General features: G+C 40.5%; 1 protein-coding gene across 1 annotated transcript in view; it reads left to right on the forward strand.

Annotated features, from left to right (window-relative positions):
- Positions 1–16,334, forward strand: part of LOC145989292 (uncharacterized) — a 121,852-nt gene extending 105,518 nt beyond the window's left edge. Inside the window, exons 7-8 of the mRNA XM_083124654.1 lie at positions 6,622–6,873; positions 15,915–16,334. Of these exons, the coding sequence (XP_082980780.1) occupies positions 6,622–6,873; positions 15,915–15,925 (263 nt within the window). The 3' untranslated portion in view covers positions 15,926–16,334. The remainder of the gene's footprint in view (positions 1–6,621; positions 6,874–15,914) is intronic.
- Positions 16,335–23,430: the final 7,096 nt, after the last annotated feature.

Here is a 23,430-nt window from a genome sequence, read left to right on the forward strand (position 1 = left end):
AGCCATTTACAAATGTCACAGAATTTTGTAGCGTTAGATAAATTAATGGAAATAGTGGATAAAAGTTATTCACAATTTCATACAGATGGTCCAAAATACATGATAATTGGTGAAATGTTTCGCTGACTCATGGAAATAGAGAATTTAATTATATGGTCCACGGGACCACGCCACACACTTTGCGTTACAATCTTCCACCACGCCTATTACGGGGTTTAGTTCCGCCTGAGGCCCAGTTTTAATTTATTAATTATTTACAAAATTCAAGTTATAATTGCAACTATGGGCGTGTCTAACGGTAACAGCCAATAATAGCGCGTTTCTTGCATGACGTAACGGTCCATCAGTTACATCGGCTGTTACATGCACCGTGAAACAAGTATCAATGCTTTGAATTATCATAAATTGGATATGGTATGGGTAAGAAAAAGGTGTCGGTACGGCGTACTTTTCCGTACCGCAAAAGAAAGATACTGTATGTAGGTATATAGTGCTACCATCTGAGCATTGCAACTTCCTGTGAAAGATTATGGGGGAATGTGGAGGAAGGGCAGTCCACATTCACAATCTTAGCTATTTGAAGAGGTGATGTGATCAGCACCACGCTCCCGTCGCCTTTACCTCCCAAGTGTTGCCTCCAGTTACCAATTTATTAGAAGCTGGGTCAACCACAATTGGGCTAATTTCCCCATTGTTGGGAAATATTCCACACTAAGAAGACCCCTACCTAGAGTCAGTTGAAGTGACACGACAAGCTGAACGTGTCGCTTGTCGCTTGCGTGTCGCTCGGACTGGGACTTTTCTCAATAGCGTGCATCGTATTGCTTCGGTCTGTTGGTAGCGCATGCGTATAGTGAATGCTTTTTTACAGACTGTATGGGGCTTGTTCCTTGTCACTTCGGTGTGAAATCCGCGTGTCGCTTCTGTATGGGGGAGATTTCAGACCGAAGCGACATGCGAACGCTCAGTACTCAATGCAACCTTTCGAGTCTAAGAGGAACGGCAAGCTCACTTGTCGCTTGCGTTTCGCTCAAACTGGGCCGTTGTCTGAATTCATTGCATCCTGTTGCCTCGGTCTGTTGTCCGCGGATGCGCGATGAACGTTTTGTTTTAGACTGAACGGATTCGTGTCGCCTGTCGCTTATCACTTCGGTGTGAAAGCTTCCTGAGAGATCTTTCATAACAAAGCAGAAAGTAACACTGAGGATCCATTTATTCTTGAAGGTTAGTTTCCATGTTCTCCCATGTCTCTTCGGTCTGAAAACTTCCAGAAAGTTGCCTTAGAGGAGCATTTGGTTGAATATATTGAAAAAATAGCGCTTAAGAAAATGCCTTCCCATGATCTGAGGTACAGTTAGTGATTCTAAAAAAGTAACTTGTTATAGTTCTTGACAAAGTAACTGTTATTTAGATCTACGTTACACATAGCTCGTTACTTTCAACAATCCAATCGTTTCGGTGGTGTAGTTGTCGACCTCCGTGGTGGAGTGGTTAGTACAGTTCAATACGGCACCAGGCATCCCAGGTTCGAATCCCGGCCTGGGATGTTATTTGTGCGTGTCCCTTCATCAATTCATCATATCATCTCTCATCGTTGCGATTAGCCAAAAATGGAAGAAAAGCGCAAAGAGCAGCACAGGCATCGAATTGTTGTTTTAAATTTGCTTTATGCACCGATAGGCTAATCGGTACTGGACGTACAGTTTAAAGTGGGATCCGAACTGTGCAATGTGCCTCCACCGGGTTCACTGGCATCGAATTCCGGATGAGACATGTGTGCTTCGTTGTAATTATCCCTCCGTCTGTTTTCTCACTCGTAAAACTACTAAATTATGGATGCAAGGGGGTGGTGGAATAACCGCGAAAGAGATTAAGCGCGAAAGGACACTACCGCGAAACGTAACACAGGATTAAGTGCGTACGGAATTAGCACAAAATGGAATAACGAGAATGGAATTACAGCAAAACGGATTAATCGCGAAACCAAAGTTGTACACCGCATAAGCCCGAAAGGAACAACAGCGAAACGGATTAATTGCGAAACCAAAATTGAGCACCTTAATAAACCCGAAAGGAACAACAGTGAAACGGATTAATCGCGAAACCAAAATTGAACACCTTAATAAGCCCGAAAGAAACAACAGCGAAACGGATTAATCGCGAAACCAAAATTGAACACCTTAATAAACCCGAAAGGAACAACAGCGAAACGGATTAATTGCGAAACCAAAATTGAGCACCTTAATAAACCCGAAAGGAACAACAGCGAAATGGATTAATCGCGAAACCAAAATTGAGCACCTTAATAAACCCGAAAGGAACAACAGCGAAACGGATTAATCGCGAAACCAAAATTGAACACCTTAATAAGTCCGAAAGGAACAACAGCGAAACGGATTAATCGCGAAACCAAAATTGAGCACCTTAATAAACCCGAAAGGAACAACAGCGAAACGGATTAATCGCGAAACCAAAATTGAACACCTTAATAAGTCCGAAAGGAACAACAGCGAAACGGATTAATCGCGAAATCAAAATTGAGCACCTTAATAAACCCGAAAGGAACAACAGCGAAACGGATTAATCCCGAAACCAGAATTGAACACCGGAATAAGCGCGAGAGGAACAACAGCGAAACGGATTAATCCCGGAACCAAAATTGAACACCGGAGTAAGCGCTAAAGGAACAACAGCGAAACGGATTGTACGCGAACGGAATAAGCGCGCTTAAACCCTTTCGTGGTATTTCTGGCGACCCGATGCAAATACTTTAAAAAATGCGACAAAGATTTGATGACATATGCAGCCACAAAAGCGAAGACGTTCTCAACTCCAACCATGATATGGCTCCTTAGCTTTTTATTATATGACGACGAACGCAAGCACGCCACCTTTCGTGCTCGAGGGGGAAGCTAATGACGATCACGAAGCATGCGTTCTGCATCATGCAGACTGGACACGTCGATAGCAACACGGGTTCTACACCCTCCTTTACATGCTGTTTTCACAAGCTTGTCCAGAACGCACAGTGATCTGTAGCTAAATGTAGAGGTCAGAAAGACACATCTATTGATTGATTGATTTTTTTTATTTTACTTCTGCCACTTTTGGCTAATCACGATGATGATGATATGATGAAATGATGAAGGGACACTCACAAAAAACAACCATGCCCGTGACCCTTTGCGTTGTAGCGCTCTGTGCTATCCACTTCGCCACAGAGGTCAACGACACGAACATACAGCAAGCGTGCAAAAAGATACAGGAAAAATAGGTGATACACCACATAACAGTTGGAATATGGAATCTAGGGTCAGAGTAGCAAGCTTACCGAGATATTGGTTGAAACATGTCGCGTCCGTCGTCCATAGGTATGACATAAGAAGTGACATGTATGGACACTGCTGATGTATACAATGAGTAGGAACATTTGTAGACATGTCTTTACGCGGAAATTTTTAGCAAAAAAGGCAGGCTCGACCAGGACTCGAACCCGAGTCTCTGGCATACCGAGCCATTTCTCTAACCACTGAGCTACCGAGCCGGCCTGGCCTCGTCTGACTTTTCGCTACCGCTGTTTTACCTGCGTGGAATCGTCTCTGCCAGTGCTACCGCAACGGGATCTGTTGCCTTTGAAACACAGTAGACTTCAACGTTGCCTGGTTCCTCCCAGCGTAGAGCTGTTAATTATTGTAGATTAGGCACTCACAGAAAACGTCGAAGTCTACTGTGTTTCAAAGGCAACAGATCCCGTTGCGGTAGCACTGGCAGAGACGATTCCACGCAGGTAAAACAGCGATAGCGAAAAATCAGGCGAGGCCAGGCCGGCTCGGTAGCTCAGTGGTTAGAGCAATGGCTCGGTATGCCAGTGACCCGGGTTCGAGTCTTGATCGAGCCTGCATTTTTCGCTAAAAATTTCTACGTAGTACATCTCCTGTGTGCCTAATCTACAATAATGTATTTACGCGTATGCTTGTAGTACAAAGTAGTGTCCATTGACACAATTAGATATCATCAGAGCAGTTTTTCAAAATGAAGGCCGCCAACCACAATGCAAGCATGAATGTGGTGTACGAGATTCTGCCGCACCCTTTCAAGTATTCACTGCTTAAAAGAGGTTCCAGTTAATAGCCGGAACGCCAACCACAAATGAATATACACGAGTACTACTATCCGGTGGAGGCACACTGCACAATGGTTCGCATCGCACTTTAAACTGCAAGTGCAGTCCCGATGAGCCTATTTGTGAGTAAAGTAGACTTAAAGAACAAACTCAAACTCACTCTAAATGCAGTGATATGCTTATAAGTGATCCTTGTATACACGCACATTTCTTTCGTTAATTTTTTTTTTTAGTTTTTTTTTTTTTAGTTTTATTCTCACCTGCATATCATTGACCCTACCTCCGTTGCATAGTGGTTAGTACAGCGGGCTACGACACCAGGGGTTCTAGGTTCGAATTTTGGTCTGGGCATGAGTGTTCTTTCTTAGTGTCCGTTTATCACTTTCATCATATCATCACCCATGTTCACACAGTGGTTCGGATCCCACTTTAAACTGTAGGTCCAGTCCCAATTAGCCTTACTGTGCATAAAGTGGACTTAAAACACCAATTCATTCATTCATTCATCACTCATCTTCATCTTCGCGATTAGCCAAAAGTGGCAACAAAGGGAAGTAAACTAAACAAAATCAATCAAACGGCATATCATTGCGTACGGCCAGAAAAAAACATTTATTATTATTATTATTATTATTATTATTGTATAAACAGAAGATCTATAATTCTGTCATTTCAGAAAATTAGGTTTTCATTTACATCTTAAGCAAATTTATTTTTTAGAAATTTTCGGACGCAACAAGACATTAAATTTAGTGCAAGAACTTTCTCCTTTCTTCTTAATCTATTCTTTAATTAATGTGGCAAGGGATTGACTTTTGTTTAGTGTATTATGTAAATAAGATCGGTATCCAGTGTCACAGCAGGAACTGAGTTCCGGCACCAAACTGATTTGCCGGAACGGAGTTCCGGTGCGTTCCGGCTCACTTTAAAACTCTGCAAGTATCCCTGGTGTTTTGCGAATTCCATCACAAGCGACGACAATCCTGAGTGCACTGGAGTCTCATAAACAAGTGATTTCAGATACCCCCGGACAAAAAAAAAATCGAGTAAATACAGATCAGGTGACCTCGCAGGCCAGGGAATAGTGACTTCCCGTCCAATCCAGCGAGCAGAATAGATAATATCCAGATGGTTGGAAACATCCACACTGAAATGAGGCGGCACTCCGTATCTCGCTAACCATTCCAACCCTAGTGCACAGAGGTTCATCACCTGTTTCATGTTTTTTTTTGCAAAGCTTTTACTGAATCACCCTATATACGAGGACCGACAATTAAGTAATGAGAATGATTTTATATTGTCCCACATGTGCATTCTATCTCTGAAGTAACGCGTTCTTGATGTAGTGTGGTCCATAATCCACAACCTGGCAACACCTCATGAACTTGCGATAGGCATACTGGGAATTATGCCGCCATGTCGTGAAGGAGGTGCAAGGGTGTCGTCACTTAATAGCTATGGAGCAGCGAGTGAACATCAAGTTTCATGAAGGACATTCTGAAAAATGCTTGCTGGAATAAACATTTCTTGAATTCTATTGTTGTGGAGGACAAAACAGAGCATTTTTACTACGGTCATTGTACGAACTAACAAATCGCTCAATGGAAGTCACTAAATTTACCAAGAGGCAAGAAAATGCAGCTCTCAAAGCCAAGGGTGAAGACAATGTTGTGTTTTTTTAATGATAGCAAAGACATTATTCATCATGAAATTGTTCCAGAGGGTGAAAGTGTAATTGGTTGTTACTATCGTAGTGCTCGGAATGATTATGGAAGAGAACTGACCGTATCAGACCTCATTATCCAGAACCGGGCAGTTGGTTCCTGCTCCACGACAATGCACGGTCCGACGGAGCAGTGGTTGTCTATACATTCCTAGTCCAAAAACAAGTGAATGTGTTGAATCATCGTCTTTACTTCCCAGATTTATCCCCCTGTGATTATTTCCCGTTCTCGAAAGTGAAGCTGCTGCTGAAATTACGCAATATTGATGAACACAGGACCAGCCAACAGGTTGTGACGTCCAATCTTCAAGTCATACCACATGAAGACTTGCAGATGTCGTATTGGCCAACCGTGCCAATTGCTGTATTGATGCAGGAGGGATGTACTTTTAGTAATAAACAAGCAATGTTCAATTATTTTGTTTCCTTTTCACAATATAAAATCTTTCTCATTACTTTATTGTCTGACCTCGTATATACATCCTGTGTTCGGGGACTGCCGACTACGTGGTCTGTCTTCAAAGTATCGGGCCAATGTTAACGTAACTTTTTGTATTATATGGCTCGATACTTTCAGGACAGATCACGTATGACCACATACGTCATACACTACCCTGAAAACAAATGTTTATGTAACAAACCAAGTACGGTCGTTAAAAGAAGACCATTGATCAGTTACAAAGAAGAATCACACGAATACTTGCAACTATTTTTGCTGTTTGCTATATTTTGTAATACCACATTTAAAAGTCTAAAAGCGTTCCTTCGTCCTTAGGTTGCCCTCCCCACACGATCCGCTGCGGTGACGGCAGCTGCCTGCCCGAGTACGAGTTCTGCAACGCCATCGTCTCCTGCAAGGATGGGGCGGACGAACCAGCCTCCGCGTGCAAGGCGAAGGCCCACAAGAGGGCGCCCACCTTCTGCCCCTTCCGCTGCGGCAACGGGAGGTGCAGGTCCTCGGCGGTGCCATGCTCGGGGAGGGACGGCTGCGGGGACAACTCGGACGAGAAGCACTGTAGGGTGTGCAGTAAGTAACTCTTCAGAAACTTATATACCTAATCAAGATTGTAGGTATCTTACAATCAAGGATTATTAAGTGCTAAAAAACTGAAAAGTATATATTTTTTGTTTTAAAAACAGTGGAAATATGTGGCTAAAAGCAGGGTTGTCAATGGTCGAGGAACCCATACATTCTTAAGGGATTCTATTGGGTCCCGTAACAGGATCGGAACCTTTCTTCGGTTCCAGTTGCGTATTACTTCATTGCAATACGGAACTTGGACCTTATTTAAATTGATCCGGAAAGGAGATTCCTGGACCCTATTTAAATTGATCCGGACCGAATGTTCCTGGATCGAATTTAAATACTTTACAGATAAATAAAACTGTTCTTTGCTCTCCATAACCCTTTTACGCTTCCCGATTTTTTCTCCTGTACCGGAATCGAATTTATTTAAAATTTCTGGACCTGACCCTGTCTGAAAGAAAGAAAAATAATTCCTTCCAAAATTCTGTCAAGCAAATAAATAGATGCCAGTGACAGCAAGACGTTAGTTTTCTGTTGCATTCTGTTGATTACAAGGAACAGCAAAGCCTATTTCTAGATTGTCCATTGTGTGGAAGTTTCCAGTTGTTTTTTACCACGCTACACACACACACACACACACACACACACACACACACACAGACACAATTGATTTGCAGATACGAACCCCAGTTCGATTTGTAAACATCTACATTTAAATAAATCTTGTGAAGTATCGCAAAGTGTTTCGTCTATTGCATGCATTAACTCGAAAATATGCTTTTGCACAAAGAATTTCGAAACTTTATTTTGTCCAAAAAATATTTATGTTATTTCCCTAGAAATATGTATTATATGTGCTAAAGGTAAAATTATGCATTTTTATATCAAATAAGATTTTGCAGATTGCATTGCAGGCATACGATAGGCACTCCTACCGAATTTTGCAGAGACTCAAACAATAGTATGGGGAAGTGTCTCTCACGAACCCGTGTGTTTGAGTGGTGTAAGTACTTCAGGTAGGAAAAGTGATGGGAACGTTTTTTTGGGACTGGCAGGGGGTTATCCATGTAGACTTTCTTACAGATGCCAGAACAGTCACTGCAGCTTATTACTCAGAACTCCTGACAACAGAAATTAAGGAAAAGATCCGATCCAAGCGGAAGAGAGGTGGAAAGCGGTTAGCCTTCCTTCAAGACAATGCATGGCCTCATACAGCCAAAACATCTATGGCAACCCTCAGCAAATTGAAATGGGACTTTCTGCCACACCCGCCATACAGTCCCGATTTGGACCCAAGTGATTTCTTCCGGTTTGGAAGGCTTAAATCAGACTTGGAAGGCACGCTGTTTGCGGATAACGACGCCGTCATTGGCAGTGTTCGGGAGTGGATACACAGCCAACCGAAAAACTTTTATGGAAAGGGAATTAAGATTATTCCAGAACGTTGGAAAAAATGTAATGACTCTGGAGAGGAGTACTTTGAAGGGTGACATATATGCAAATAAGTATTTGACAATAAAGGATTTGGTAAAAAAAAAAATCAGTCTCGGTCATATTTGAATGACCTAGTACTTCCCATTTCTGCCACTTTAGACTAATCGCAAAGATGAGGATGAATGGTAATAAGATAAAATGGAGTAAGGGACGATCACAAACATATACGAACGACACAAGTCCTGGCTGCAGGTCCAGGCGCCAGAGCCTCGTTAGATTTGATTTTTATTAATTAGCGTCGCTTTTCTTCCACTTTTGAATAATCGCGACAATGAGGATCAGTGATAATAGTGAAAAGGGACTCCCATAAATATCACCTGTGCCCAGACCGGGATTCGAACCCGAGGCCCCTGCGTCGTACCGTGCTGTGCAAACAACTCCGCCACGGGGATCGGCTGCATTGGTTATTGAGCATGTGTTCCTGTGTAGAGAGGCTTTAAATAAACGACAATCACCCTAGGCCTCCTTTGTTACATTTTTACATTTTGATTGATATACACGCAGTTTATTTTACATCGCTTCTCTGCCACTTTAGGCTAATCGCGACGAAAAGGATGAGTGATGACGTGATTAAATTGATGGAAGGACTCTCAACAAAGAACATCCATGCCCAGGCCTGGATTCCATCTTGGTACACCTGGTTTCCTGGCGCGATGTCCTAACCACTCCGACACGTAGGTCGGCTGGGTGTATCACATGGAGGTGAGGTTGACATTTGGATGCTTACGGGAAAGTCACAAAGTCACCCCTTACACCCCTGTTACAATATAATATCATTCATATGTTGCCCTTACAATATATTTGGAAATGTCTGCCCCCTTGGCAGAGCGGTTAGCACATCGCGCTACCACGTCAGGGGTCCTGTGTTCGAATCACGGCCTGGGCACGGATGTTTGTGAGTGCCCATTCATCAATTTATTCATGTCATCACTCATCCCCATCTTCGCAAATTAGCCAAAAGTGGCACAAAAAACGAAGTAAAATAAAGCAAATCAATCAATATATTTTAAAAATGCATCTCTAAATATTACATGCAGCGTTACACTTCGCAAAAAGGCATTTCTGGATTTCATTCCACTGTCGTTATCTGTTTTTATTGCAATGTTTCATGCACTGGCAACGCACAGGCAGGAAGGGGGAGTGCTACTAAGCTATCCTAGACTATAGCCTTGAGGCCGCAATCCAAGGGGACCGCACAAAAATGAGAAGCCAAAGGCAACAGACTATTAACATTTCTGAATATTGTGATAATAGCAAAATATAACATGTGAAGGCATTTTACTTGCTTCTTTCATGCAAGAAGGAGTAGCCTCATCAGCTTGAACTGTAACAGGTCCTCCGATCGAAACCCCTAAATTAGAACCGCAGGTTGAGACTGCTTTCAACTCATAAAAGAACGGTGTTACGTTATCGACCCTCCAATTTCCCATAGTGAGATAGAATCAACGAGTAAAACAAATGTATCTGAACCTTTCTTAACTTAAATTTAACTTCCGATTATATTGATTACATCATTCGAAATAGTATTCCAAAATAACGATGCCAATAACTTAGATTTATCAGATTCGAAGCCTGTATACCATGAAACAGATGTTTTTTCAGTAAATTGCCTGTTATAATAAACCCAAGTCTGCAACCACTGCAGTAATTGTAAAAAGTATATAACCTAGTTTAGATACAACGTGAGTCAGTAAAGTGCCCAGTAACGTTGCAGGGACGAATATAGGCCACCGTGCTGTCTGTTAATTGCTTTTCGACATTTCAACGTCACTGATCTCCTCCAGGAGTCCATGTCACTACCACAATTCCACACAAATCCTCAAGAGAATTTATTTTTATGTGGAAGTAATTTTGTCAGCGAAGTTCTCACAGCTTCTGCTTACAAAAAGTTGTTGTCACATGGGTTGCAATGTGTGACTGCTGTAACCATGACTATTGTAATTGAATACTGAATATAAAAATCAAATAACTGGTATATTTGCCTCATGCCTTTTCAGTAATTTATTTCACATGCTTAATTTGATTATATGAGCTTCTGCAGATAATTGTTAACAGAGCAATTCATACATAAATTAAAAGTTATACCGTCAAACGGGGTAACTTCGTCATGAGACCGATAGATGTCGGTGGGAGTCACATGCTGGTGAAACAAAGGGAGTGTGAAGCCACACATGTGCAGTTCTGGAGCGGACATCAAGGGAGGAAGTGTGTTGTGTGCAAGTGCATTGTGGATTGGCGCTGTTTGCAGCATTTTCTCGTGCACGATGCGAAGGACATATATAAGAAGGTAGAACTATACCTCCGATCAGGTGCAGGAGGCTTCACGACTGATCGGAAAGGGAAACACTGTCGCGGAAGCGTGACGATCTTACCTCTTCATGGGGGTAATTTTGACCTGTTAGGAACGTAAGCAGAGATGACGAAGTTACCCCAAATGCTGACGTATTCGCCCCCCTTAATATTTTGGAATTTCTGTATTCCTTCAGTACATTTATAAAGGACAAAGTGTTCCTCGCGTATAATTTTCGTGTTGTCACTCGCCACGGATTTTGCAGGGCACATTAGAATATGCCAAAATCTGTACCAAGTTACCCCGTTTGACGGTAGCATCTCAAATTTTGTTTCACTCTGAGTGATATGGGGTGCAAGTGGTGACCGTTTGTGAAGATACGCAAATGTCAGCCTCTCTTCCACGTAGTACACCCTGGACTGCATTTTGCAGACTAGCGATGCTTTGGCGTCTGGCCATATAATCTCTCTGTGAGGCTCGTGTTGCATCCTATCAGGTGTGTTTGTGATTATCCTTTCATCATTTTCATCTTATTACCATTCATCATCATCTTCCATATTAGACAAAAGTGGCAGAATAGCGAAATAAAATCAACAGAATCAATCAACCATTGAGTGATTTTCCGATCGGCATACGAGTATTCACTACTTTCTGATTTATATGGATATAACACAATTATTTCAGTGGATTACAGAAAAACTGATAAAAAAATTGTCAGATGTTTTCAAAAGATTCTGACTCTTAACTGGGGAAGGTATTGTCTTCATACAAAAGAAAAAAAATCTGTGTGTATATTATCAATAAATCTTGTTTTGGATCTAGTCACATCTAAGAACAAAGGTAAAAAGTTACGTGTTCCGCTTCGAATTGCAGTAAGTTCCAACATATATTATAAACTTATTGTTTGGAATTTTGTATTTTAGCCTCTCCCTCTCCCTCTCTCTCTCTCTCTCTCTCTCTCTTTCTCTGTTACATTCCCTGCTCCCTCTTTCTCTCTTCCATCTCTCCTTCTCTCTCTCTCTCTCTCTCTCTCTGTCACTCTCTTTTCTCTCTTTCTTTCTTCTCTCTCGCTCTCTTTCTCAACTGGTTTCAAAACATGCATGATTTTCACCTTTTAAACTGATAAATCTTCATAATTAAATACTGGTATTCATGATTTCAAACTAGAAAGAAGAAAACGCTCAAGAATGTAAAGAGCAAACAGAGTCTAGGAAATAAGCATTCATTTAAAAAGAAATAGTCATGAGTCATTCATGCAATTAGAAGCATGAATTAAAATATACCATCGAAGCGGTAACGAGATGAAACACGTTCCCAACATTAGAATCAGAACTGGAAAAGAGTCATTGCAGAACTGAACACAAAAAAGAGAAGAAAGGGTTTTTTTATGTTATAATCCATCTGGACTGTTTGTCCTCATCTCAGATTGGCCTTGTTTTTCTCCCACCTCAACAACACGCGATTCTAAGATTAACAAATTAACTTCCGCCACTCTTTTCATGCAAGTATTGATTCAGGGACCAGTGGTGGCAGGTAGATCTAATATTGTCATCTTCAGAAGCATATTAGCTAAGAGTGGAGCGTTTCTGCAATACATGGCATATTAGGACAAAGGACATTAACATCACAATATTGTGGTACACTTCACTTTCACTATAACACTCCAATGGTGGAGGGTAGTATCAAAAACGAAGCTCACACTGGCGGGCAAAACTATAGAGGAGCCACATAGTAGAAGGGGAAGGGGAGGAAAGTAAAGATGGCAAGGAGAGGGGAAAAGGAACCTTTGTTCGAATGAGTCTGTGAAATAGCTCTTGGCGTTGTGTATTCCATAGCGGACACTGGAAAAATAAATGGGTGGGGGTTTGTTTATGTTCTCCGCAGTTACAATTGGGAGAGGGAGTTTGGTGAATTCTTGCCAAATGATCGTTTGTGGTCACGTGTCCCGTTCAAAGTCGGAGGATAAAAGTGATCACTTCACGTGGCGGTTTAAGGTGATGAAACCAGGATCGAAGAAGTAGTTTATCCATGAACCATTTATAAGTAGTGGTTTTTGCCACTTCAGCATTAACCCAATCTTCTTTTTTGCGGGGCGATCTACTTCTTGCCATGAGCACATCCACGTTTGCTTGCGTTTGAGCTTATGTGTATGCATTGATTGACTTGCTTTATTTTACTTCGCTTCTTGTGCCACTTTTGGCTAATTTGCGAAGATGGGGATGAGTGATGATATGATGAAATTGATGAAAGGACACTCACAAATATCCATGCCCAGGCCAGGATTCGAACCCGGGACCCCTGGCGTCGTAGCGCGATGTGCTAATGACGTATGCAGGGGGAGCTGATGGGGCTACAGCCACCTCCGAAATTTTGAAAAAAAAAATCAAATAAAAGTAGTAAAGAATTTGGGTAAAACCTAAGTGGTGAATGCAAACCTCCTTAAAAATGACCCCCGATTACCATTTTTGTCCTTCATCAAGTTTTAAAATGTAAGCAAACAATGGTAAGTGCGAAAAATTTCATTATGTATACCCCCTCACTCATCCAAGATGACCGCAGCTATGTAATAAGCACCTTTACAATTCCAGCCCCCTCCGAAACAAAATTGTCCGTACGCCAGTGTGAGCGCACACTATATATACGATATATATATATATATACAGGGTAATTAGATGTATTCCCTGAAAGGGGTTAAATTAAAGACAATTTGCAATAAATTTGACCATATGATACCCCGTCCGAAAATTAGTAGTTTTCGAGATTTGTTTACAAGACACCGGTAAACTCGCAAGACGAGCTCAGGGAGAGGATCTTAACAGCTGGTAAACACGTCAAAGACAACATCACATCACGAGTTAAGAGATCAAATGTCCGTATAAACCTGCGTGCCTGCATTCGTAACGGAGGTACCCACTTTGAGCAAGACGTGTAATGTTCTTTAATTGTATTGTTCATTGATTCCATTCACATGAAGATGAATGAAGTATTATTTCTTGTACACAAATGTGAATGTTAGCAACATTTGTTCCTTGTTGGATAGCAGATGACACAAGGAAGTAATTAAAGTAATTTGTACGCTTCGTGTCATACCATTTTTGTTATTAATACGTTGTCAAGTAAACTAAGAGTGCATTTTTTTATCATCACTTGTAAGTTTAGACCCACCTGGTACTTACATGTGATTGTTATTTGGGAAAAACTTTTTTTTTCAACGAACCACTTATTTGTTTGCTATCAGAAAATGCTGAAATAAGTTCCATACAATGAGCAGTTTTTTCTCAATTCATCTCTTTATGTGGAAAATTGTCATTTTTTAAAGAAACAAAAGAAATTCGATTATCTCGAAAACTACTAATTTTCGGACGAGGTATCATATGGTCAAATTTATTGCAAATTGTCTCTACTTTAACCCCTTTCAGGGAATACATCTAATTACCAGTCACCCTGTGTATATATACACAGCGTGTCCACAATGAGACTCCAACATTTTGAAAGTCTATAACTTTTTCATTTCAGATTGTACAGTTGTGATTCCGGAAGAAGCAGAAGCAGAAACTCAAAAAGTTTATGGGGTAACGTTTTAGTGCGCACAATAGGCGTAGTGGCGCTGCAACCATAAATTGTTTGAAAATGGAGATTCCAAACGAGCGTGCACAGGTTGTGTGGTGATATGCAGAAACAAAATCAGTTATTCAAGTGCAACAAACTTTGTGAACTGTCGACCGTTTCATACCAAGTTCTCTCGCTGCTTGTCTTACTGACTTCTGTGGACTCCTTTCGAATGACCTCCACACATTTTCTACAACCTGTTCCTGGATTCTGGGTTTACCACCACCGTGTCCTTTCAAAACATTGCCGGTCGCCAAAAACTGATCACACCACTTCTTTATAGTCTTGAATGTCAGAGGATCCTTATTGTACACACGACAAAAGTTTCGTTGCACTTGAATAACTGATTTTGTTTCTGCATACCACCACACAATCTGTGCACGCTCGTTTGGAATCTCGATTTTCAAACAATCGATTGTTGCAGTGCCACTACGGCTATTGCGTGCACTAAAATGTTACCATATAAACATTTTGAGTTTCTGCTTCTGCTTCTTCCGGAATCACAGCTGTACAATCTGAAATGAAAAAGTTATAGACTTTCAAAATGTTGGAGTCTCATTGTGGACACGCTGTGTGTATATATATATATATATATATATATATATATATATATATATTGCTACCTGAAACTTAATACATTTACAATAGTCATAGATTGTACAATTTTAATAGTTATAATGTATTAAGTTTCGGTTAACAATTTACCAAATAAATATTTCTCTACACTCTATCTCGATATCTCTCGGGCGAGCGAACGAAAACGAGCCCTCTGTGCAAAAAGTGACTTGAGAGGTCTCAGCCAATGAACTGCTGAGAGAGGAAGTGAGTGCGGCTGCCAGCCATTTGTAGAAACACACACTGCTTCGCTCCGCCAACTCGCTGTCTCCCCTTCTCAACCGATATACGTGGTCTTGCTTCACAGGTTCCCAGGACAGAGTATAAACAATTTGAAATCAAATATTGAGTTGATGTTCGTTAATTAGCTATATCAGCTCTGTACATTCAATTTTGTTACATGAAAGCTCTTGCCTTTTCAATTTACAAATTGTCTATTAAAACACATCAATGTTTTATTTTTAAATTATGTAGTTTTTTGTTGGACTGAAACACAAGCAGTTTTACCTTTCCTGTAATTGTGTAACCACCAGATGAAAGTCCTCGAAAACATTTTACCCATAAAAAGTAATGTATTTATGTTATACTCTCATAGCACTTATTTTTTTCTATTCACTTGCACGCAGTTATTGGTTAATACAGGGGTTCCTAAACTTTATCGTTTCACGGCGCCCTTAGTGTTTCAAGATTTATCCGCGGCACTCAAGTCAGAATGAAGGCCTATCTAACACTTTCAACGCTCAGTTAGTGTGGTTAGGTTGCTTCCCTTAAGTTAAAAAATAAATAAATATTTTAAATTCAGAAACATTTTACATTTACTAAATAAGCTCATATTTGGAACAATCATATCATATCATAACAAGTAAGTGTCATTTCAGTGAAACTACTGGAACGTTTCGCGGCGCACACTTTGGGAACCACTGTCGTAAATTGAGCGTACGTCGAACTAACTGTTGAGAGATGTTAGCAAATTCGAGTGTTGATATTATGATGCAAGATCAAACTGTACAGCATTCGTTTGTTTACTTTTCAGAATGCCCGTGAAATGGAAGAAGATGAATCTCACAGGCCAGTACAGCATCATCATCGTCGTCATCATGATAGTCCTTCCCTTCTAACTTGTTTTAAACCCATTGGCCGACTAATGGATGACGTCAGTAAGACAAGAACTTTCAAAGAACTTCTTGAATATATAATGGCGCAGCTTCCACCCTGCATTCACCGTACCGAGTGTGAATTTTGTGAATATTATTTTTATACACTGTGTAGTTCACATACATTTTATCCAGTTCACTGCTGAACTCGTGAGTGTTTGTAGTTTTTATTTTAAACTGCAAGAGTCTCTCCGTCGATGAGATAGTCGAAAGGTGAAACTTTCTAATCTTTCAACGAAGCAAGTTTTTAATATATTGTATTTATTAATAATATATGTGACCTAATTTATGGAAATATTTTGTACGTACAGATTATAAATATATATTTATGTGTGTATACATTGTAAAACAAGTGTTTTTATATATGTATGTGAAATATTGATTTTGTATTAAATGCTTTTTGTAAATAATATGTGAAAAATTCACCGTAGTTTACGATATTCTATCGTTAAAATTTAACAGCCAGCCTGTTAATTTGCCGTTTTTTTTTGTTTAAGTTTGAATATTTTGTCATGCAGTTTAGTCCACCATAAATATATTTTAAAAACTTATTAGTTAAAATTGCATTATTAGGTTAAATATGTAATGAATGACCGTTAATAACGGAAATGGTCATTTTTATATGGTGGTCGCATGGCAATGGGAATTGGGGGAGGGAGAGAAAGAGAGGGAAGGTCGAAAGATAGAAAGAGGATAGAACATAAAATAGACAAAATAATTACAATAAAGCCCATTCTGATTCAATAAATAAGTTATTGGCCGATTCAGTTTGATCTAACAATTTCCACCTTCTGTAAGTCTCAGTAAGTTGATATAACTAACATCAAGTCTATCGAAGTAAAAACAAACCTACCTTACTCTGCTTTAATCTTTAACTTGAACAACTCTTTGCCATACAGACGAACATAAATTGTATTGAAGTCGTAGAGGGGGCTGATGGGGCTACAGCCCTCTTCAAAATTTTGAGAAAATCAACTTTTTCAAATAAAAGCACTGAAGAACTCCTGAAAAAACAGTCTTAAATGCAACCCCCCCTAAAAAGACCCACAATTGCTATTATTGAAAGTGGAACATTCTAAATATATGAAATATCTTGTTGTGTATGCTGCTCCATAAATCCTCCCTTCCATGTATAATGATGTTAATGCACACCAACAATGCATTTTCTTTATTTTAAATATGTTTTTAATTGGTCAATAAGCAAATAAATAATACTACTACTAATAATAAGACGTCAAATTATTGGGTGGGATCGGGCTTCACGGGCCCCATATAAGTTGGTGCCACTGAAAGTAGCTATGTACAGTGGGATCCATAAGTATTACCGTGCAAATTGTCCATGACTATTTTCATTAATTTCTCTCTGTGTTTTTAAACGATGGATTTTTATGTATGCTGGTGCAGAAGTTGTCAACAGCTTGTTTTGAGTTTTCTTTTAATTCTTGAAGCTCTTATTGGTTAAAATAAAGTGCACGAACATGGCGATGGACAATTTGCACGGTAATACTCACGGATCACACTGTATTATACACCTATACAATTCCAGCCCCTCCCGAAAAAGAAATCCTGTGTACACCAGTGATTGGAGTTACAAGTCAACTTTATACATAAACTATATATATTTATGTGAAGTGTTTGGAAGTAAGTACTAACTTTTCTGGTGAATTCTTACTGTAACTAGTTAGTTTAAAAGACAAGCTATACCTGACAACTCTCTTTCCAACACTTATAATGTGTTTTCTCTGTTATGTGTGTAAGGTATAAATGAATATATAGAACGAGTAAAATCAAGTCAAATCAGTCAAGCAAAGTTGAATCCTAGTTTCGTCATTTATTTGTTTTAATTATATAAATTATGGAGACATATTATGTACAGTCAACTACAATAAAAATGGGACACCTACATCCTGACATACTGGCTTCCCTGCAATGTATTGCCGAATTCTATGGCGATCAGCCGAGTTCAATAGCAACTTTTTAATAGGAAATTCTGCTATCGCCGTAAAGTTAGGCAACACACCTAACGCATTGCAGGATCTGATGGCCCTTTTTATGGTCGTGACTGTACGAGGAACATACATGTCAGCTTCATGTATTTATTTCATTACAAATATTGATCATTAATTGCATGTAATATGTTTCATAGAAAAATTCCAGGAGAAAATAAGTGTACAAGTAACTGTACAGTTACTTTCAAGTACCAGTAACTATACCCGAGTTACTTTCTAAAATGAGTAACTGTAACTCGGTTACTTTTAAAAAGTAACTTTCCGAACACTGTTTATATGTTTATATGTATGTATGTGTGTGTGTGTGTGTGTCCCTGCCCCTATTGAGGAACTTTGAGGGGGCAGAAGGCGCCTTCCCCTTCAAATGAATAAGGTTTCTCTGGACCTGTAACTGTATGAACAATGACTTTATCTGAAATTTATCTTTAATTAATGCAACTAGAATCCATTATCTTGTTTGAATTGAACTTACTTCCGGAAAGGGGGTCAAGGGAAGTTCCCCCTCTCTGTAAAGTAAATGTCAGTTTAAAACCAAAAATTTAAGACAGTGCTTTGCATTAACTACAAGGCCTGAACATTACTGGTCCGTTCCATTAACGACATAATTCCACTTTAAAGCGTTAGTTTTTGAGGAGGGAATGTATTTTTTTAATAATAAGCTCACCCCTCACCCCATAAATCCTACTGACCTCAATGCTGTCATGGAAGATGCTCTAATAATGACACCCTTAGTACTGAAGAAAAAACTATACATTTCAATATTTTAAAGATTATGGATAAAATCTCAATCAAAGCATTCATTTGTTTTGTAAACAAATAAATATTTATTTTAAAATACTCAGTTCTTATGGATGCTTCAGCGACTAGCGACACAAGGAATACAGGCTTCTACGGCATCTCAAGCCGCTACGATGTGAATCGTTGCTATTGATTGATTCGTTTCCAAGCGACACGTGACATTGGAAACCAACGTTCAGAAATGAATGTTACTTTTCAAACTGCACGTGTCGCTCGGACTCGACTGTTTTCTCAGGTAGCTTTCAGACCGAAGCGACACGGGCTCCTTCAGTCTAAAGCAAAACATTCAACATGCATGCGCGAACAACCGACCGAGGCGACACGATCCAAGCTACCTCAAGTGCAGCTTGTGTCGTTTCGGTTCAAAAGATTGCAATGATTACTGAGGATTCGTATCGTGTCGCCTCGGTCTGTTGCTCGCGCATGCATAGGCGTGTGCCAGGGACGTCGGGACCGGGGGAGCGACCTGCCCCACACACATCACCGAAGGGGGCAAGATAGTATTTTGCCCTCCCCCCCCCCCCGGTCGCGTGCTAAATATGTGACTATATTTTTTTCCAACTTATGTTTCGTTTTGAAAAAAAAATGGAAAAATATTTTTGCACTAGTTAAACGAACGTGGACTCAAGTGTTCGCTACCAGTAAGAAGTACGTGACAGAAAGATCTATGTGCAGATAAGAATCGCAGCCACGTCTCCGTAAATCAAGTGTAACGTCGAATTACCCCCCTAGGGATTCGCCGCTTCGGTTTCCAATTTTCCTTGGAATCTACCAGGGTTTGTACGTACAGTCAACGGCAAAGATAATGGTAGGAAATTGTCCACCGCTATTTTCATTACTTTTTTATTCTACTACATCCTGTGTTGTTTTAAAGAATGAAACTATGTTGGTTCGAAGCAGGCATTGTTCTCTGCTTATTGACGTCTTTATTTCAATTCATTTACATCACACTGTGTAATGCTGACCCAATGAAAATGGTGATGGACAATTCGCCTACTGTTTCATTTGCCGTTGGGTGTACAAGTGCGGTCGCTGTGAAACAATAAACCCGGCGTACCCCGATGGGAAGGGAGGAGGGAGCAGCCTGATTTTAAATCTCTTCTTTTCCATCCGCAACTATATTCCACGGATGCAAGGACTCCGAACCAGAGGGGCAGGTGGAGCTTGAGCCATCTACGTAAAAAGTTGAAGGTGGTCAAAAATTCGAGACGACGCGGTGGTCGAGTCGGTAGGGCGTCTGACTGCCACGCGTAGACCCGGGTTCGATTCCCAGGGTGGAATTTTTCCCGCCTTGTCTCCGCATAAAACTTCACCGGGGCTTCCCATCCTCAAATAAATGTGTACCTGGGGAGAAGGGGTTAAAGGCGGCCGAAGCGTGGTGCTGATCACATCACCTCCAAAATGTCCGAGATTGAGAATGTGTAGGCTCTACCCCCCCCCCCCCCATCCCCATCCTATAAATGTGCCTTCATGGCACAGTGCTACATGCACGGATAAATAAACGCTTATACGTGAACATAAGAATAAATGGTGCTTCCTCTCTCTGAGGTCTAAAACTAAGCCATCAGTCCTGAACAGGACCTTCAAAACAGATAGTAAAAAAAAGGTAAAGTGCTCCCCTGTGCTTTGCACCACGCCATGAAGGCGTAAAGGGAGTGTGGAGTTAGGGCCACACACTTTCTTGATCACGGCCGAAGTTGGGGGTGATGTGATCAGCATCACACCCCTGGCCGCCTTTACCATCCAGAGTTTCCTCCGGGTACCACTTTATACGACGCTGGGAGGGAGCCGGAGCCGCTTGACCAGGTGGAAGAAACGCTTACAAATTAAATATACCATATTGCACCGATCGCATAGACTGCCTTCGAAAACGTCCCTGGCGTGTGCAGACCCTCTGATTAAGGAGGGGCAAAAGCCTTGATGAAAGTTCAGTCGGAGAAAGAAGAACCTCATTCTATCTCACTGTTTTATTGTCTTGAAGCAGTGGCGGCGATTTGGTTCCAAAACGGGGGCATGGTGCCAAAACTGAGGGTCAAAGACAGTATATTTTCCTTTGTTTTTAGGTTTAGTACATAGGTTGCTATTTATGTATCCGGAACTGGCAACGCTAATGTTGCTAGGTAACATCTAATATATCCATCGTAAAGTTGGACATTTCTATGGTATATGTACCCAGAACGTTGTGCTTAGGGATGCTATTTTTGTTTGTTACAGGGACTTGAACATTTCATCGGAGGCCAACAATGGAATTACCTCGAGAACATTTTCGAGCAATGATTTTCTACGACTTTCGACGTGGATTATCTCAACAACAGTGCATCGATCAACTCAGTTCGACTTTTGGCGATGAAGCACCATCTAAAAGCACTGTATATCACTGGTTTAGTAAATTCAATCGTGGCCGTCGTTCGCTCACGGACGAATCTAAAGAAGGCCGTCTAAAATCGGTTGTTGTGCCAGAAAACATTGATGATGTGCGAGAACTGATACTGCAAGATCGGCATGTGACATATTGTGAGATTGAGGCATCCCTGGGCATTAGTATGACTAGCATACATAAGATATTGCATGAACATTTAGCCGTAAAGAAGATTTGTTCGCGTTGGATCCCGCATAATTTGACTATCGCTCAAAAAAAGGCTCGTGTCGATTGGTGCAAACAAATACTCACAAAATACAATCGTGGTGCTTCAAATGCCGTGTATAACATCTACACAGGTGACGAATCTTGGATCTTTGCATATGAGCCCGAAAGCAAACAGCAGTCGACGGTGTGGGTGTTCCAAGATGAGCCAAACCCAACAAAAGTTGTTCGTGCAAGAAGCACTTCGAAGCAAATGGTCGCCTGTTTTTTGGGGGAAAATGGACATGTGGCTACAGTGCCACTAGAGAATCGTAGAACCGTCAATTCTGAATGGTACACAACCATTTGTTTGCCAGAAGTCTTTGGGGAAATCAGAAAAACAACCAGCGACGCAGGATCATTCTTCATCATGACAATGCGAGTTGTCACACACATCGGTCCAAACAACTCGGTGTTTGACCGGTGAAAACATTGAATTGATGGGTCATCTGCCGTATAGCCCTGATTTAGCACCCAATGATTTCTTTTTGTTCCCGTACATGTAGAATAAGCTACATGGTCAACGATTTTCGACGCCAGAAGAAGAAATTGATGCGTTCAAAATGCATGTTTTCGAGATACCTGAATCGGAATGGACAAAGTGCTATGAGAATTGGTTCTAATATGCAAAAGTGCATCATGGAGAATATTATGAAAAATAATAAAACCATTTTCAATGATACATATTTTTTTTTGTTTGTTATTCCGGATACATAAATAGCAACCCTCGTATATTGCAGGGGCAAAAGTGACGAAAAGTGGAGGGCAACTGCCCCCCTTGCCCCCCTAATCACCGCCACTGTATGGAGGGGTACTAAAGAGGGCGTATGTAGTGTGTGTCCGGACCTCCCAAAAATCACTCTATTAGAAGAATTCCAGCATCCGTGGCACAAAAGTTCTCTGTTATCCTCTCCCTTTATTTTTCTTTTATGTGGTTCAGACTAATTTAGATATAAACATGATTTCGTACAGCAGATTCAAAACTACTACACCTTAATAGGTACGTACATTCATTTCCAACGTGTAGCCAATATATTCTGTATAACACATCTAGGCTAACGAATAAAATGCGCGAGTCTTAATAACAAGTAATTTGCTGGAGAGCGAAATGAGATAGTCCAATTACAATTGTACATAGGAAATAAACCCGTCGTAGTTTCTTGGAACTTTCGTCGGCTTGAAAATACTTTATTTTTTAAAGATAATAATATTGTTTAATAACGGTAATAATATTTATCTACATTAAACTTCTAAGTAAGAGTATTAGGAGGAGCAAGTGCCCCTCCCCTCCTTGCAGCCCCGTGCGCACGCCTATTGGATGCTTTGCTTTAGACTGAAGGAACCCGTGTCCCTCTGGCTTACCGCTTCGGAATGAAATCCCCGTGACGCTTAGTAAATAAACACCAGTGTAACAACCGAATTAAAGTAACAATTAAGTGCGGGTGGCTTCAAAACAGCATTTTGTCAATCACTAAAAAAATGTCAGTGACAGCCTTGAACATGTAATGCGTGTTTGCATACATAAAAATTATTTTAACTTACAAAAGAAATTGTAAGTTAATTTAAAATAAAAAGCAATACCCCTTGATGTCCTCTACACATTCCTGGCATCTTACAAACTACTACACTATATAAGCTGGTCAATGAATTAGTGTATGCTAAACCATATATTACTGAAAATATTTGTTTTACCACGTTCGTATTGAACTGCAGAGATATGACGTATGTAGGCTTACACCATGACAGACGTAAAAAACATAAATTGACCTCCTTACGAGCTTTATGACATGTGTTATGCGCAATTCACTGGAGTGTTTTTTCCAGCAACACCAGCGCGAACTTGAAACCACTCCTTGAAAGAAAACAATTGTGAAACGCTGCTAGGACTGTAATTTGAGAACCGAGCAGGAGAATGCGTTTTGTAGAATACAATGACTTGCTTCTCAACTCGACACTACACCAGCG

This window comes from Lepisma saccharinum, chromosome 1 (assembly GCF_977018435.1).
Source record: "Lepisma saccharinum chromosome 1, izLepSacc3.1, whole genome shotgun sequence".
Taxonomy (NCBI): domain Eukaryota; kingdom Metazoa; phylum Arthropoda; class Insecta; order Zygentoma; family Lepismatidae; genus Lepisma; species Lepisma saccharinum.